The sequence below is a fragment of the Pezoporus occidentalis genome, unplaced genomic scaffold, assembly GCF_034315485.1.
Source record: "Pezoporus occidentalis ecotype Australia unplaced genomic scaffold, CSIRO_AGI_Poc_V1 ctg316, whole genome shotgun sequence".
Classification (NCBI taxonomy): Eukaryota; Metazoa; Chordata; class Aves; order Psittaciformes; family Psittacidae; genus Pezoporus; species Pezoporus occidentalis.
The window spans coordinates 300,828-316,557 of NW_026915116.1; the positions used below are offsets into that span (position 1 = coordinate 300,828).

A 15,730-nucleotide genomic window follows, 5' to 3' on the forward strand; every position below is an offset into this window, starting at 1 on the left:
ATTTACTTCCAGACTTTTGCCAGGTAGAAACAGCACCAGTTGTATGTGCTTTGGCTCTTCTGCTTTCACTGCAAGGCTTTTCGCAGGCAGTGTGACCAGAGGGGACAGCAGATGAGGATGTGCATGCTCCAGCACTCAGCAGCCAGCAGAGGCCTCTTCTTGAGCCGTTACATATCTGCAGGATCCACAAGGGGATGTGAGTGTGCAAGTCTCATCCTAGGTCCATGGGGCAAGCACAGCTTCTCTGGGCACCCTGTGCCAGCCCCTCAGCACCCTCACAGGGAAGAACTGCCTCAGAAGTTAGGGTTGGAAAGGACCTGAAGATTATCCAGTTCCAGTATCTGGGAAACTGCCTAGTGAGAAGCAGAGATTATTTTAAATGAAGGCTTAGGGCATGAAGGAGCTAAGAAAACCCTGTCCCTTGGTGTGGTGCCACCAAAGGGGTCCCAGGTGTGCGGAAAGGGAAGGGGTGCTGTGCCCAGTATGTGACTTCTGGGTCCTGCCAGCACATGGGGTGAGATGTGGGCAGGGCAACAGGCAAAAGCCCAGCATCAGAACAGCACCAGCTGTGGGTCTGGGGAGGGGTCACATCTGTGGGGGCAACCCAGGTGAGCGTCCTGGAAGGTAGCTGGGTGATGTGGTGAAGCCACATGTGATGGTGCCACGCAGCTGGGGATTGTGAACAAGCTTCCTGAGCCCCAGCTGGGTTTAGAGATTGGTGCTCATTGCCAGTGGGAACAGGGGGTTTCTTAAGAGATGGAAACTTTCTCTCCTGGCATGGGGGTTTGAGAGGTGTCCCAGAGGAGGTGGCAGAGAAGACAACACAGGTTTGCCCAGCTCCAGGACATGCTCACCACCGGTAAGCATTAGCCAAGGTGGTGGACAGGATCCAGTACATGTCCTAAGGAAAGCCATGGTGGTGACTGGGGTTTCTCATGTCATGGGGTGATGTTCTAGTCCAGCTGAAACAGCTCCTTTGTAGAAAGGGGCAGCGGGACTTGGCTACAAGAGCACTGGAGAGGGGCTTTGGACAAGGGACTGTAGGGACAGGGCAAGGGGAATGGCTTTAACCTGCCAGAGGGGAGACTGAGATGAGATGCTTTGAAGAAGCATTTCTGGCAAAAAGCATCATCCCCTTCCGGGCCGAATCATTGTCAAGGAGTTCCGGGCAGGAACTGTTGATACAGCCTGGCTGGAGAGGGTGCAGCAGAGCCGGTGCTGCCCGCAGGGAGAACGGGCTGGGGACAGAGTGGTCGGTACCACGGTGATGGAGGGGAGATGCTGTGTCCTTGTGGCTCCCCCGGGGCCTTGGCGCCCCAGGGGACTGCCGTGCTGTCCCTGGGAGCCGGTGGCCCCGCGCATGAGCCCAACCTGTCATCCCCTTAATCCCTCCCCGCTAATCCCTGCTGAGCCGCGCTGGGGCGAGCAGGGCTCAGTGCTGCCATGGCTGCGCACACGCCACTGCCCCCCAACCTCCGCCGGGGCTTGGTGGCCTTCAGCGGCTCCCTCTTCATGGACAACAAGACGCAGGACAGCGGCGCTGCCCAGAGGTGCAGCCCAGGTACGCAGCAGGGCTCAGCGGGGCTGTGTCGCTTCATCCCTGTGAGCCTGCCCAGCACCTCACTGAGCACCCGGGTGCTGCTGAGCGGGGTCCCTGCACCCACCCACCAATAAGTGCATTTACTGCTAGCAGCTGCTCCCCAGAGTCCCCCTGAGCCTGGCAGGGGCTCCCTTGGGGCAGCGAGGCCATGCGGGTGCTGAGCAGCCCTGCCCAACCCCTGTCTGCCCTACCTAGCCCACGAGCTGCTAGCCAACCTGCCCCTCCAGATGATGCTCTACTTCAACGCCTGCTACTTCCCAGCGTGGTGCCTGGCGGAGGGAATGATGCTGCAGCTGAAGGTACCGTCCCAGGGAGCATGTGTGGGGTTGAGCCTGCTCCTGCCCAGCCTGCCTGGGCCACACTGAGCAGGGGAGGGGGGACCCTCGTCAAGCTTAATGGGTCCCCCACAAGGCACAATGGCTCTCTCTGGCTCCCAGAAATGAGAACCACCACTGAACTCTAGGCAAGGGAAGGTTAAAGTGGGAGGGCAGAATGAAAACAACACGGATCTCGGCATGAGGCACAAGGAATGGTGCACAGGGGATGGGACACTGGGCATGGGATGCAGGTGTTAGGGCTGGCTGCGATGAGGCTGTGCCCCTGTTCCAGTATCACCTCCTGCCTGGGCACTACCAGTTCCTGCTGGTCACCACTTTCCTCATCCTCTTGCTGGTTGAGGGCTCCCGCCTCTACCTGGGCTACCTGGGGAACCTACAGGAGAAGGTAAGCACCACCTCTGCCCTGGCCTCGAGTCCCCTATTCCTGGTGAGGGGTGGTGTTGCTGTGGCTTTGCTGGATGGTCCCTCACTCAGGACCCGAGCACCCATCACAACCCATTCCTCCTGGAGTCCTGTCTGGAGCCGTCCTGGGAGGGAAGCCTAAGGGCAAGGAGGACCTGGAGGCAGGGGACAAGGGACCCACTCACTCTCCTGCTGTACCCCTCCCTGTGTCATGGGTGCAATGCTCCAGCACTGGGCTTCACAGTGCCTGAATACACACAGGCACAGCTCTGTGTGGCAGCAATGTCCCAGTGCCCAAGGTGCCAAGGCCAGCAGAGTGGGATAGTGGTCTCCATACCCCACCGATGGCTTCTGCACCCATGTCACCAGCTCTGCTCCTGCAGGTACCCGAGCTGGCCGGGTTCCTCCTGCTCTCCCTCCTGATCCAGCTCCCGCTCCTGCTCTTCCTGCTGACGGACAGCCAGGTCCTGTGCCTGCCGCTGGAGCTGGCAGTGCACAGCCTGCTCCTGGCCTTCCTCCTGGCCGAGATCGTGGCTGCCTTCCTGGCTCTGCGCACCATGAGCAAGCAGCTGGCAGCACAGTTCTACCTGCGGCAGTGGGAGGAGGGCGGCCGGGACCTGTCAGCGCAGGCAGCCAGGGAAGGACCCTGCTGCAAGACTCCCCCAGCCCACGCTGTCAGCCCCAGCAGGGAGCATTAAACAGTGCTCACGGCCCCAGTGCTGCACAGTGTTTGTGAGCCAGGCAGCACGAGGGTGTCCAGAGCAGCCCGTGGCACAGACCTCCCCCACTGGGCCCACACAGCCTGGGGAAGGGGAGAGCATGGGGTTCAGCAGCCCCAAAATGCTCTACTTGTCCTCCAGATCATCAGCCCTGGCAGGGGGCAAGAACCAGGAGCAAGCACGTCCCAGCCCAGGGCTGCTGACTTCAGCTCAGCTCCTCAACCCTTCCCATGCACAGCAGAGGAGGGGATAACCCTGCTGCTCCCTGCAGAGGTTCCTAGGATGTGGGTTACCCATCTCAGCTGGAATCACCGAGGGTGCTGGGAGGTGCAAGAGGGGCACCACTAACCCTTTGGAGCCAGCCCCAGTGCTATAGGGAGAGCAGAGCCACCTCCCACTTTCCAAGCAGCTTTATTTTGTTGGGTCCCTGGTTTTCACAGGAACTCCAGGCCCACGGCCATGGGAAAGGGGAAGAAGTGCAGTGCTTCAAGCCTCTCGTGGCAAGCATGGGCCAGCAGCTTCCCAGCAAACCCGAGGCCCCACAGCAGCTCCACTCCAGGCCTGGCTGGGAGCTGCACATGGGGTTCATGCGCCAGGAGCCAAGAACTTCTGCTGATGCAAACGCAGCTCCAGGGCAGGCAGAGCCCCAGCTCAGCAGCACACACACACCAGTGCTGGTCAGGGCCTCCTGCACCCAGCCTGCAGCTGTGTCCCCATCACATCTACCCCAGGGTGCTCTGGAGCACAGGGTGCCTGGTGGAGTGTCCCCGATGGCCCTAAGCTGCAGCTTCACTCTTACCTTTGGGGGGTTTTGCCTGCAAAATGAACAGGAGCATCTCAGTTGCACCAGAGAGAAGGGGAAAGCCCAAGTGGGGAGTCCTGCTCTGCTCAGTCCCATGGGCCAGATCCGTTGTTTGATATCCCCACTCCACTCCTGACTCAGATCAGGCATTAGGGATAGCTTTTCCCCCTCAGTGGAATGGTGCAGCCCTGGGGCAGGTCACCAGGAGATCTGTGTCCTCAGAGGCTTCTAAAACTTAGCCAGATAAAGCTGAAGATGAGCCAAGCCAAGGCTGGCAGCTTTCCTCCTCTGCAGCCCCCCTCCCCAGCACACCCCTTTCTGACCCCCCCAGTTCCCCAGGATGGGCAGCACTGAGCTGACAGCTCCAGCACCCTGAGAGAGCTGCCCTTGGCACATGGAGTTTGGCCAGCTTCAGTTTGGAAGATGAATAATGTCAAGCTGGGTCAGGTTCTGTGGTAAGGTCCTCTCAGGGACTCCCTGTTTTCTAACAGGAGTTGAGGTTGTGGTTCAGGTTTTCCTGCAGGTGGGGCACTGGTCTGGTCCCTCTCTTCCACTGCCACCTATTGGCATTAAACTTGGAGGAGTTTAGTCTCAGGCTCCACTCAGACCAACCACCAACTGAGACTCAGAACTGCTAAAGTGGCGTTTTCCCAGATCTCATGAACAGTTTTAACCAAGGGGCAGACGATTAAACCTACTTGCAAAACTTGCCTCCAACCTCACCTCTTAAAAGTGGCGCCATCCTTACCTCCTCAAACTTCTCCTTCCAATAGAAGTCAGCCTTTGCATCCAGGTAGAGCAGAACTAGGTCACAGACCACCGTGGCCTGGAGACAAAACAAGCACAGCAGCGTGGTCAGCAGCAGCACTTCCTATAGGAAAACCAGGCCTCAGCTCCCACCAAGCCCTGCAAACCTGACCTGTCTCCAGCACAAGCCACCCAGGCAGGTCTCTGACCCAGCCTGCTCCCATGAGCTGCACAAGAGGTTAGATGAGATCACCTGGGCAGCAATGCAGGAAAGCAAGGCCAGGGCCACATGGACTGGGATGAGCACATGTGAGGAAAGAGGGGCCAGGGGGATCCAGGCTCCCCAGGGCTCTGCTGGAGGGCAAGAGCCACAGAAGCACTCTATAAGAGGCTACCTCACCTCAATGACCACAACAGCATGCCCATGCTGGAGCAGGACACTGGCTCCCTCTAGTCAGGGCAGACACACAGAGGAGGTGCTCACTCCTGCAGGCTGAGACAGCTGGAACAGACCAGCCAGCAACACCTCTTCCCAGGGGCACACAGACATCTCCCTCCATGAGCTGTGTCCCAGCAGTGCTCAGGATCCTTGACCCAGCAGCACAACAGAAGGGCATCTAACACCCTGATCTGGACACCAGGGAGCCGTGTGCCGGGGCAGGCAGGGTAACAACGGGCGAGAGACAAATCCCAACCCACAGCTCAGAGAAGCGCGTATAGAGAATACTCACAGCACCAAAGAATGCAATGCCAGTGCCAAAGCTCACAGCAGCAGGAATTATGCTGAACTTCCCAGCCTGGTAAGAACAGTGGGTGGAGAGTGGTGAGAGGTGTGGAACAAACCCTGCTGGCAGACTTATTAAAGCCAGGGATGTGCTGGATGACACCAAGGTCAGTTCTCCATGGCTAGCTGTATGAACCCAACTTCTATCACCTCGACTCAAAACCCCTTTGGCTGCCAAAGAAGGGACTGGGGCAGCTCATGCATTGGTGGCAGCAGAGGTTACTGTGACCCCCTACTCCTGCAGGCACAGTGGGAGCCTCCCTCTTGCTGCAGGAGGCCAGCAGCTGCCACCCACAGAACATCCCCATGACCAGCAAACAGCCCTAGTGTGATGTGTCCCCCCTGCTCAATGAGTCTGGTATCAGAGATTTCCAGGCTCCTGTCTCATCCCTGGCTGTTCAATCCTGCTTTACATCTCCTGGACCTGATCTCACAACCCAGAAGTGGTGCACCCTGTCTCAAACACCTGCTTCACCCTATTCAGGTGGAAAGGCCACTGCTAAGCATAACAGACCAGCTGTTTACATCTCTCAGGTGGCAAATTCTCTCAGCACAGGCCCCATCTGGCACAGCTGAGTGCTGAGTTTGTCAGTAATACTGCACACGGTGGTGTCAGCCGTCATTATGCCCATGGGTTTTCTCCCCAAGGGTACAGTAAACCAAGAAATCAGAGCTGCCTCCAGTATGTGAAGGGCCTACAGGGATGCTGGAGTGAGACTCTTATTCAGGGACTGTAGCAATAGGACAAGTGGTGCTGGGTTCAAACTGACAGGGCCATCCCTAGCAGTATTCAAGGCTAGGCTGGCTGGGGCTTAGAGCAACCTGGTCTAGTAGGTGTTCCCGACTGCGGCAGGGGATTGGAACTGGATGATCTTAAGGTTCTTCCCAACCCAAACCATTCTGTGATTCTAAGAAGAGATTAATTGCCCACATTCACTCCAGGCTGATCTCCCAGACAACCTCACCTTGCCTACAGGGCCCAGTGCTTCCTGACGCCCACATCATCAGTGAGGGAAGCCTCCCTGCTCAGGGCATTGTCAAGAAACTTCCCTTCATATAGGAGAGACCATTATCTCCTGCTCTGCTTGGAAAACTCTAGGAGGAGGGGAAGGGCTCACCAGGGTGAGAAGCCATGCCAGGAAGGCTGCAGGAGAGGGCAGGCAGGAGCGGTGAGGGACTCAGCCCGGCGGGGACAGCAGTACCTGCCCGTGCACGGAGATGTCAAAGCGGATCCCGTAGAGCTTGAGCAGGGTCCGGTAGAGCCGTCGCTGGGAGTCCCAGTAGTAGGAGGCAGTTCTGTGGGAGACACTGGACGTGGCTCAAAGCCAGGGCAGCTCTGTGCAGGCAGCGGACCAGTGGCCTGGGACTGCTGGAGCCGTGTGCCTGTGCACACCATTCATCCTCCAGCAGGCTGGGACACGGGTGATGCACTAGCTTGGCATCAGCAGGGGGACATCAGCATCCACTCAGCACCCAGCCTGGGGTCACTGGGAGCACGCAGGTCCCAGTGTGTCTAGTTCAGGGTCAGCACAGCCGTGAGCTGCCACATGTCCCTGCCCTCCAGCAGGAAATGCCTTCACAGCTCTAAACAGTTCCTGCACCCTGTGGCTGTGCTATCACAGCACCCCAGGACTGTTATTGCATTACACTGTCCCTCCTGCTCCTTTCAGAGCACTCATCAGGAAAACTGAGATCTCAAAAGATCACTGTGTGCTCAACATATGGGCCCATGTGGCCACTGTCCCAGCATCCTCACCTGAAATTGTACCTCCTGTCCTGCAAGCTGAAGGAGTACTGAGGCTGGCAGTGAGCTGCAGGGCGATCCAGGTCACAGTCCCATTCAATGCGAACTCCGATGCTCCCTCCCTACAGAACACATTGCAGCAAAGATTTCACTGGGGACCAGAGATTTGACAAGTTCTTCACTGTTCCAACAGCCACAGATAACACATTCCCTTAACAATTCACGGGTCAGACCTGTCTCCTGCCCCCAGTCCCTTGCACACAGCCATGGGGGATTTGGAGTCATCTTCCATATTAAAGAGAACAAGTACCAGCAGTGCGAGGTCTTCAAAGGTCTCTCCAGCTGCCTCCACCATGTCACGCACACGGAAGATGGGGCAGGAGGGGCTGAGGGATGGGTCATACGTGCAGCTCTTGAAATAGTAAGGGTCATTGGTCTGCAGAGCATTGCACCTGAGACAGGAGAGAGAGGGGGGAGCCATCACAGGTGGAATGGGAGGTCAGAGAGTCCTGCTGCAGGGCTGAAAAGGAGATTCTCCTGCTGGAGTGGGACTGCTGATGCTCCTGCTCCAAGGGGGAATAGTCATTGCCTCTCGTAAAGCCTCAGCTGAAGAGAGGGTAAAGGGAAACCAGCCCAGAGCAATCATACACGGAGTTACCACCCTTCACACCTGCCGTGGTCCTGCCACTCTGTTGTGGCTTCAGCTGTAACAGGTATTTTTCTCCTTCTCAGTAGCTGGTGGGGCTCTGTTTTTTACTTTAGTGTGAGAACAATGCTGACAGCAGCAACTAAGTGTGCTACTTAACACTCACTTCCCTCCCTACACTGGGAGGGATGGGGAGGAGAATGGAAAGAATGTAACTCTCACAGGTTGGGATAAGAACAGTCTGGTAACCAAGGTATAACACAAACCACTACTGCTACCACCAGGAATAATAATGATAAAGGAAATAACAAAGGCAGAGAATACACTGCTCAGCAACAGCCCCACCCCAACATACCCAGCTCAACCCGAGCAGCGATCTGGGCCTCCTGGGTAACTCCCCCCAGTTTCTATACTGAGCATGATGTGCTGTGGGATGGAACACCCCTTTGGCTAGTTTGGGTCAGGTGTCCTGTCTCTGCTTCCTCCCAGCTTCCCATGCCCCTCCTCACTGGCACAGCACTGAAAAGTCTTTGATGGGAGTAAGTGCTACTGAGCAACAACTGAACCATTGGTGTGTTATCAGCCTTGTGCCAAGGCTAAGGTTGAAAACACAGCACTGCACCAGCTACTAAGGAGAAAAGTAAATTACAGCTGAGCCCTTGGGAATGAGTGGCCTCTGTGTGTCACAGGCAGACGGACACCAGGATCTCTCCCTGAGGGGTCCCCATCCCATTGCTCTTACATCTGCCAACATCACCTGTGTGATGGCACAGGGCTTCCAGGACACCCCAGCGAGGCTGTGGGCACAGGGAGGGCTGTGGGGTGTCCTGCTTACCTGGAGAAGTTGAATTTGGTGAAGTGGACAGTATTTCTTATGAAAAGAGTGAAATTCTCCGCCTCAGCCAGAAGAGGTTTCCTGGAAAACCACCGGTGAACTCAGATTGTGCACAGAGGCCAAGGCACGTCCCTGCTCCCCTCACTCCAGTCTCTGCCACAATCCCAGGACTGTGGCTACAATGGACAGTCACAAGAATCTTAACTGACTGGTAGATCAATGTCAAAGGTTTCCCTGGGCCTGGCTGCCCACTGGGCAAGTATGATCAGGCTCCTGGTTACACAGAGGGAAGGAACCTGCTGTCTCCTCAGCCCATGCCTTACCTGGACAGGGTGTTGTTCTCCACGGGACACCAGCCATAGATCTCACAGGTGGAATGTGTGGTGTTGAACATGACACATTTCCCAGTTTTTATCCCTAGAAAGGAGACGATGTATATAATTGCTTTTCCTTTTTGAAACAGCATCTCCACAGCTCCTCTCCTGGGACAGTGCCCTGGCCACAAGCTCGCTCTGAACCACAAAGAACCCTGGCATCATCTTCAGCCTTTCACCCACCCAGCACTTTCCCTGTGAAACCTTCTCTCGAGGATGCTGTCATACAAAGACAAGGTGCTGTTTGCTGCTCTGCCCCATGGCCAGGCTGTATTACAAAAGGAAAATGTGCCAATCACACAGTACACTGGTTTCAATTCCAGCAGCCAGTGTCAGAAACAAAGCACTCAGCATTTGCTGTGACAGCACCTTGTGCCTGCTCGTGCAGCCAGGACAGGTCGCTGGGTGGTTGGGCCAAGAACAGATGGCTGCAGAGGACTTCAGTGCATGCTCCCAGAAAGCACTAAACTTGTGGTGCCTTTGTGGGCCTGTTTGTTATGAAACGTGAGGAATTCAATGATTTTATGGTTGAGGTTTTTATTTAGCAAAATACCCAGTACCATTGCCATGAACCACTGGCTCTCCCATGGGACAGTCTGCATCTTCTGTGCACATCCCAGCAGGAACAGAGGGGCTCTGAGAGAGACAGAGAGATGTGCTGTCACTGCGCAGCACCCGAGGCCACACGATCACTCACCCACACCCCTGTGCTGCTGCGCCTGCTCCTCTGTGCACGTCCCAAACACTTATAGAAGACATCTGCCACGTCCACAACCTGGGCAGGCTCCAGGCAGCGAGGAGAGAGGCATCTCCACGGGGCAACCCTTCCCTCCTGTCTCCCTCCTCCATGCTGGAAGCAGAGGAAGCCTCAGGAGCTAGCTTGGATCTTTCAGCTGGGACTTGGAACAACCACCGTTAGGTTCAAGAAGGCCTTAATGGCAGAGCCCATTAGGCACCTTGTAAAGCACCAGCACAGTTCCGCTGGGAAGAGACCCTACATACAGCAGGACACATGGAAAGAGACACACACAGAAAGCTTCACCCTCACTCTGGACCCACCTGAGTGCTGGAGCTCCTATTCTAACACAGAGACAGAGGCGGGGGGGGGTGCAACACCTTCCCCCAGCTATTCCCAAGGCTGTCCCAAGAGTCACCAGCCCAACAAACCCAGCTCCCCAGGCCTGAAAGCAGTGGGAAGCCCCAGTTATGGAGTCAGAAGAAGAGGGGTGAGTGGGGGTGTCTGTTTGCCCCCACCCCTCCCCACCCCCCCAGGCAGTCTCAGTCCTTTGTTTCAGGTGCGAGACCCACTAAAACAAGCTCTGAAGCACCTTTAGACTGGGGGGGACAGGACAGGATGGTCATGGTCTCACGGTACGGGAATCATGGGATGCAGAAGAGCATTTCGGGATTGCACAGGATGTTGAGGGGATGGGATGTTTAAAAGAGGAAGGCATGGAAAAGGCAGCAATCTAGGCAATCTAAGAAGGAACAAACATTGGAAAACAGAGGGATACAAGATGCAAAGAACTGGTGTACATGTACAGAGCTGGCTGGTCATGACAGTGGGCTGCACCTTGCCAGCGTAGTCTGTCCTGTTGCAGACTCAGCTTCATTCCTAACTACCTTCCCGGTTGAGGGGCTCTATCCCGTTGTGTGTAAGGGTGTCTGAGCGCCAGCAGCTGGAGTGGGACCACTGGTCACAGGGGCCCATGTGCCTGGCAGCACTGCAGGCTGTCCAGAAGCAAGCCCACAGGACTACTGGAGGGACCAGCGAGTCCTGCCTGACTGCTGGAGGGGGCTGGATACCAGACTCAGGCCCCTCGCTCCCACTGATGGTCCACCCATAGCTTGCAACACCCCCTTGCAATGCTGTAATAAGCACTTATGAGAGCACTTTGTCTTCCTGATCCAAATCAGATGTCAAGGCTTCAGCCTCCAGAGGGACCCACACAACAGATATTTGCACATCAGCACATCAGTCCAGGTAACAAGACACATGGCAAGTGCCACGTGGCACAGACACTTCTGTCCATTAGGACAAACAATGCTTGGCTCAGGCACAAGGTGCCGGCAGTGGCTTAGCTTGAGTCATCTGCTCTTGTCTGCCAAGCAGAGTGCAGCCTGAGAGAGTTCGGTGCAGGAGCTGGCCTGAATCCAGCCTTAAAGGGAAGATTTCTCCGAGAGAACATATACCATTAAGTGCTGGCTGACTGGGAAACCTTCAAACCTTGTGCTCCATTCCTTCTAATAATAGAACACCAAGATGGAGAGGATTCCAGTCCTGCAGCAGAATTATAAAGGAAACATGACCCATGTCCACGGCAGGTGTGCAAGAGCATCAGGGAAAAAAGGCAAGTCAGAGATTAGAGAATGTAGCAGCAAGAAACCAAGAATACATGCGAGGTTCAAGAAGGAACACAGGTAATAGAGATGTTAGCTGGGGGTGGCAGCGCTGGTGCCAGCTGCCCTGCAGAGATGGAACAGCAATAGGGTAACAGCTCGGCCCACCCGAGCGGTCCTTGCCTAAAGGCAGCAGGAAGCCTGCAGCGACCACACAGTGCCACCACCGCTCAGGAAGCCCAGAGCTGGCGAGCTCCAGCAGCGCATGGCCCTTGTCCCTTGGATGGTGCTGGCTGCACTGCGCGGATCCGTGCCCGTGTGGGTCTGACAGAGCAAGCGACCGAGCAGCAACGCCGCCAGCCCCGCAGCCCCCCGCACTCACCTCGGGGCAGGTGCCCTGCGCTTGCCCGGCAGTAGCGATGAAATTGGTCACCAGGAAAAGCACGTTTCCTCCCTAGGGGGCAAGGAGGCGCCGTCAGCGAGGACCCGCATCGCGCCCCGCTCAGCACCGGAGGTTCCCACAGTACCTGCGGGGGCCGGGCGTAGTCCGCCGCGTCCCACAGCCGCCGGCCAGAGCCCCGCACCTCGGCGGCCGCCGCCCCCTTCAGCTTGGTGAAGACGGCAGCGCGGGGGGCTCGGTCGGTGTCCTGGTAGCCCTTCCGCACCAGCAGCACCCACCTGCGGGGGGCAGCGGGGCGATGCGCGCTGAGGGGACACCCCGGCCGCCCCGCCGCCTCCGGGAGGGCCGGGCCCCGCGTGAGCCGCCCTACCCGAGCAGGTAGCCCAGCGCACCGAGCTGCAGCAGGCGGTGCAGCAGCCCGACCCGCCAGTTCCGCGTCACCGCAAACTTCGCCGTCTTGTAGTCCAGCACACCGCGGCACGGCCCGCACGCCATGGCGGCTCCGCTCCCGGGGCTCTGCCGCAACGGCCCGGCCGCGGTTCCCGCCGCACCGTGGCCCCGCCCCTCGGAGCCTGGCTCCGCCCCTCGGAGCCAAGCCCCGCCCCGTCGCCATGGCAGCAGCGCGGCAGCCCTGGGCCGAAGATGGCGGCGGCGGTAGCGCTGAGCCCTGGCTGCTGCCGGGCCTGCGGCGTGATCTGGCCTCCTGCGGCACCGGGGCCTGGCCCGCGGGGGAGGGAGGGAGGGGCGGCAGCACCATGAGGCGTGAGGGACACCCGGGACAGGGCGCTGGGGCCAGTCTGGGCTGTCCCCTCCATCCCCCGGCAGTCACACGGGGCTGTGGTCCCTCACCCAGCCCAGTGAAACACCCGACCCGGGCACAGCAGTTCTGCCTTTCCCAATAGCAAACCCACTGTTTCAGATCAAGTCCCAGCACAGTTTGGGTTGAAGGGACCTTAAAAGTCCCAGCCCCCTGCCCCGGGCAGGGACACCTTCACTGGAGCAGCTTGCTCCAAGCCCCTGTGTCCAGCCTGGCCTTGGACACTGCCAGGGATGGGGCAGCCACAGCTTCTCTGGGTTGAGGATCTGCTCCACTGTTGCCAAAGCCATTGAGGAAACCCCCGGCTCATTGAGGTGTGCCCATCGTGTGACATGAGCACACCCCTGACAACCTCCTGGCACTTGAATCAACCTTGGACAAATCCCCCCCATCCCTCCGCTGCCCGAAAGGCAGGAGGAGCCTTGCTCTACCAGTCCCTGGATGGCACGTGGGATTTGCATTACACGAGAGGGAAAATGAAATTACTACAGTGGCCCCTTTCAGCCTCAGAGGCTGGAGAAACTGTTTATTTTAGTGAGAGATTTTTTTCTTTTAGTGAAAACTGTACAGAGATTACAACAATTCCTGTACTGATTTGTGAACCAGGAGTGAAATGAAATAAAACTGCTCCTTGTAGTAATTTTGACTCTAAAAAGGGGAAGAACTAGAAAAAGAAATTAAAACATCTGCAATATGTCCATAGACAATGGGTGATTTTACTTAGTTCCAAAGTTTCTACAATCGATCGCAGCTCATAGGTGGCAGTTGGACAGACAAGGGCACAGGCAGACAGCACAGTGCAGAATTCACATCCTTTTCAACAGAGAAAGCTTCAGGTGAGATCTCAGAACTTACAAACAGGAGTGAAAACACCTTCAACCCCCAAGGCTTTGGCCAAGGCAGCTGCCCCGTGGCTATGGAAATGGTTCCAGCTGATTGTGAATTCCTTTAATCCAACCTTTCCTGCTGCTGCTGCTCCAAGAATTTCACCTAAGGAAAAGCACATGAAGCCAAACACTCTGAAAGATCGGCAGTTAAAAGGATTGTTAAATTCAAAGGCAGCTCAGGTTAGTTCAGGTATTTCTCGGTATAACCTCAAGGCAGGCCATTAAAACCTCAACGGATCTCTCCTTTCGTAGCTCATTCACCACAATCACAAAGCAGGAGCTGCTGGGCAACGAAGCGCATGTGTGCTGTGAGCACAGGCTGCAAGGGCAGCAGAGGAGAGAAAAGGCAATGACTGATCACCAAGCCAAGCGCTGCTGCTCCCGTGCCGATCTGCCCGCACCGGCTCCCTCTCCGCCTGGGCTGAGTCTGAAAGCTGGCTGCAAGCAGGTACCTTCCCACAGCCTCACCCTCCCCAGCCCTGGCCTCCAGCCAGCCGGGGCCTGGTGTGTGCTGCTGGCACAGAAACCAGTCCTCCTCCCCCTTTACCCCTGCCCAGAGCTCCTGCCATTGGAAACCTGAGCAGGTTTCCTGGGCACATGTCCTGTGAGCTTCCAGTGATGCAGGGAAGAAAGGAGGTTGTCAACCAGCACAGGAGGAAGCCATTGCTGTGCTTGAAGATGACTGGAAAAGCTGTTTGACTGCAAAGGCAGCAGGAGGTGAGCAAACAGGAGTGGAGACAAAAAGGAAAGCAGCTGTTTCAGCCTTCAAATTGAACACATATTTGAATATCTGTTCTCTGAGGAAAGCTAAATCATACCATATGCTGCTTACCTGTAGTGATGTGCCCCTCTAGGACATCCCTGTGAACAAAGAGCTTGCAGAGCTATGTGATGCTGTGAAAATGCTTCTCCAAATCTTCTCAGATATGGTGGAATCTTCTGGAAGTTGCAGAGAAGTCGGCCGAAGGCTGAGCTCTGTGCTCAGCCTGGGACCCCCCCAGTGGGGTCTCTCTGGGGCTGCTCCTGTGGCACCTCTGAGGAACACCAAGCCCATGGCACCAGGATGAGCAGGGCAGTGCTGGAGCAGCATCTATGCAGATACTGGTGACTTCATCACTGCCAACACTTGGCAGATTTCCTTTCTTTGCTTTAAGATTTCTGCTACAGCCAGCCCTGAGTCTCTGCCAGCACATGCAGGGCCAGTGGCTCCTTTTAATCATCATCTCTGTGTGTAGGGGCATTCGTCTGGAGGACCATCATGTGCTGTGTGTGCTGCTGGTGGTTGGAGCCACAGCCTGCTGCAGTGGGGTCTCTGCAGCCCAGGAGTGCACTGATGGTGTGTAGGAAGCAAAGTCCTACCCAGACATGTGCTGTGAACAAATGCTTCCTGCCTTAGGCTTCTTCTCCTGTTCCACAGTAGGATTTCCTTTGTTGAACTGACTGTCACATCCACTGCTGACTCATTTCAGCTGCTGCCTTGCGCAGTTCCTCAGCAGCCTTACATGGAGCCCTTGCTCTGCAAAGTAGAGCCCCTCTCCTGGGTCATGGCTCTGGATGTCCGACTTCACACCAGGGAAGATGCATGTGGTGTTAGCGCTCAGCAGAAGATGGGGTTTAGCCTCTTTGTTTCAAAGTAACTCTGTGCAGTTCTGATTTACCACATGGAGTGTCCTAGAAACCTGCAAATTAATGTATAGTTGAAAACATGTAGCCACCATTTATTGCTCCTGTTCTGTCCTTTGCCCCAAGCCCTTCCTGTGCTCTACAGAGAAAAGATTCAAAAAATCATACTAAACCTGGGATATCTATGGTGAATGTTCCATTGTTCTGTGGTTTCATGAGAGCAGGAGGTGGTTGTGGAACATAACCAGGTTGAGGACTTGTCTGCTCCAGATGCAGGCAGAGTGGTGCTGGTGTTTCTGATATCACAGCTAATGAGGGATCTGGTTTGGTAGGTTCCTCACTTTTGTACTCATACACTGATCAGGGCAAAAACTTACTCCTGGCTATGAGTTCTTTGCAGGGCATTGTAGTTAAAGGTCCTGCCTACAGCTCTGAACGTGTGGGGATTTGTACACCAGGTGGGATTTGAAGCTATTCACAGACCAACAGCGCTGAGGGTTGTCACCCGGCAGGTTTATACATGGGTTAGAGAATGGAAGCTGTGGCTGCCCCATCCCTGGCAGTGTTCAAGGCCAGGTTGGACACAGGGGCTTGGAGCAAGCTGCTCTAGTGGAAGGGGTTCCTGCCCGTGGCAGGGGATGGAGCTGGAGGAGCTTTAAGGTCCCTTCCAGT

General features: G+C 56.2%; 2 protein-coding genes across 3 annotated transcripts in view; one reads left to right on the forward strand and one right to left on the reverse strand.

Moving 5' to 3' along the window:
* Positions 1-1,591: 1,591 nt before the first annotated feature.
* On the forward strand, positions 1,592-3,069 carry LOC134168596 (transmembrane protein 17B-like). The gene is made up of 2 exons (XM_062628423.1): positions 1,592-1,899; positions 2,210-3,069. The coding sequence occupies exon 2, from the start codon at positions 2,685-2,687 to the stop codon at positions 3,036-3,038; it is 354 nt and encodes a 117-aa protein (XP_062484407.1). The 5' UTR covers positions 1,592-1,899; positions 2,210-2,684; the 3' UTR covers positions 3,039-3,069.
* A 648-nt stretch (positions 3,070-3,717) lies between these two features.
* The window catches only part of P2RX6 (purinergic receptor P2X 6), a 58,835-nt gene continuing 46,822 nt past the window's right edge, over positions 3,718-15,730 (reverse strand). The window contains exons 2-13 of one of the 2 annotated variants that reach the window (XM_062628421.1): positions 12,102-12,236; positions 11,859-12,009; positions 11,714-11,785; positions 9,552-9,627; positions 8,941-9,034; positions 8,618-8,698; positions 7,447-7,588; positions 7,149-7,258; positions 6,595-6,688; positions 5,340-5,405; positions 4,610-4,687; positions 3,718-3,874 (exon numbers count right to left, since the gene is read on the reverse strand). In XM_062628421.1, coding sequence (XP_062484405.1) covers positions 3,836-3,874; positions 4,610-4,687; positions 5,340-5,405; positions 6,595-6,688; positions 7,149-7,258; positions 7,447-7,588; positions 8,618-8,698; positions 8,941-9,034; positions 9,552-9,627; positions 11,714-11,785; positions 11,859-12,009; positions 12,102-12,226 — 1,128 coding nt within the window. In that variant the 5' untranslated portion in view covers positions 12,227-12,236 and the 3' untranslated portion in view covers positions 3,718-3,835. Of the gene's footprint in view, positions 3,875-4,609; positions 4,688-5,339; positions 5,406-6,510; positions 6,689-7,148; positions 7,259-7,446; positions 7,589-8,617; positions 8,699-8,940; positions 9,035-9,551; positions 9,628-11,713; positions 11,786-11,858; positions 12,010-12,101; positions 12,237-15,730 lie in introns of those variants that run through there. The other variant, XR_009966598.1, reaches the window with a different exon arrangement.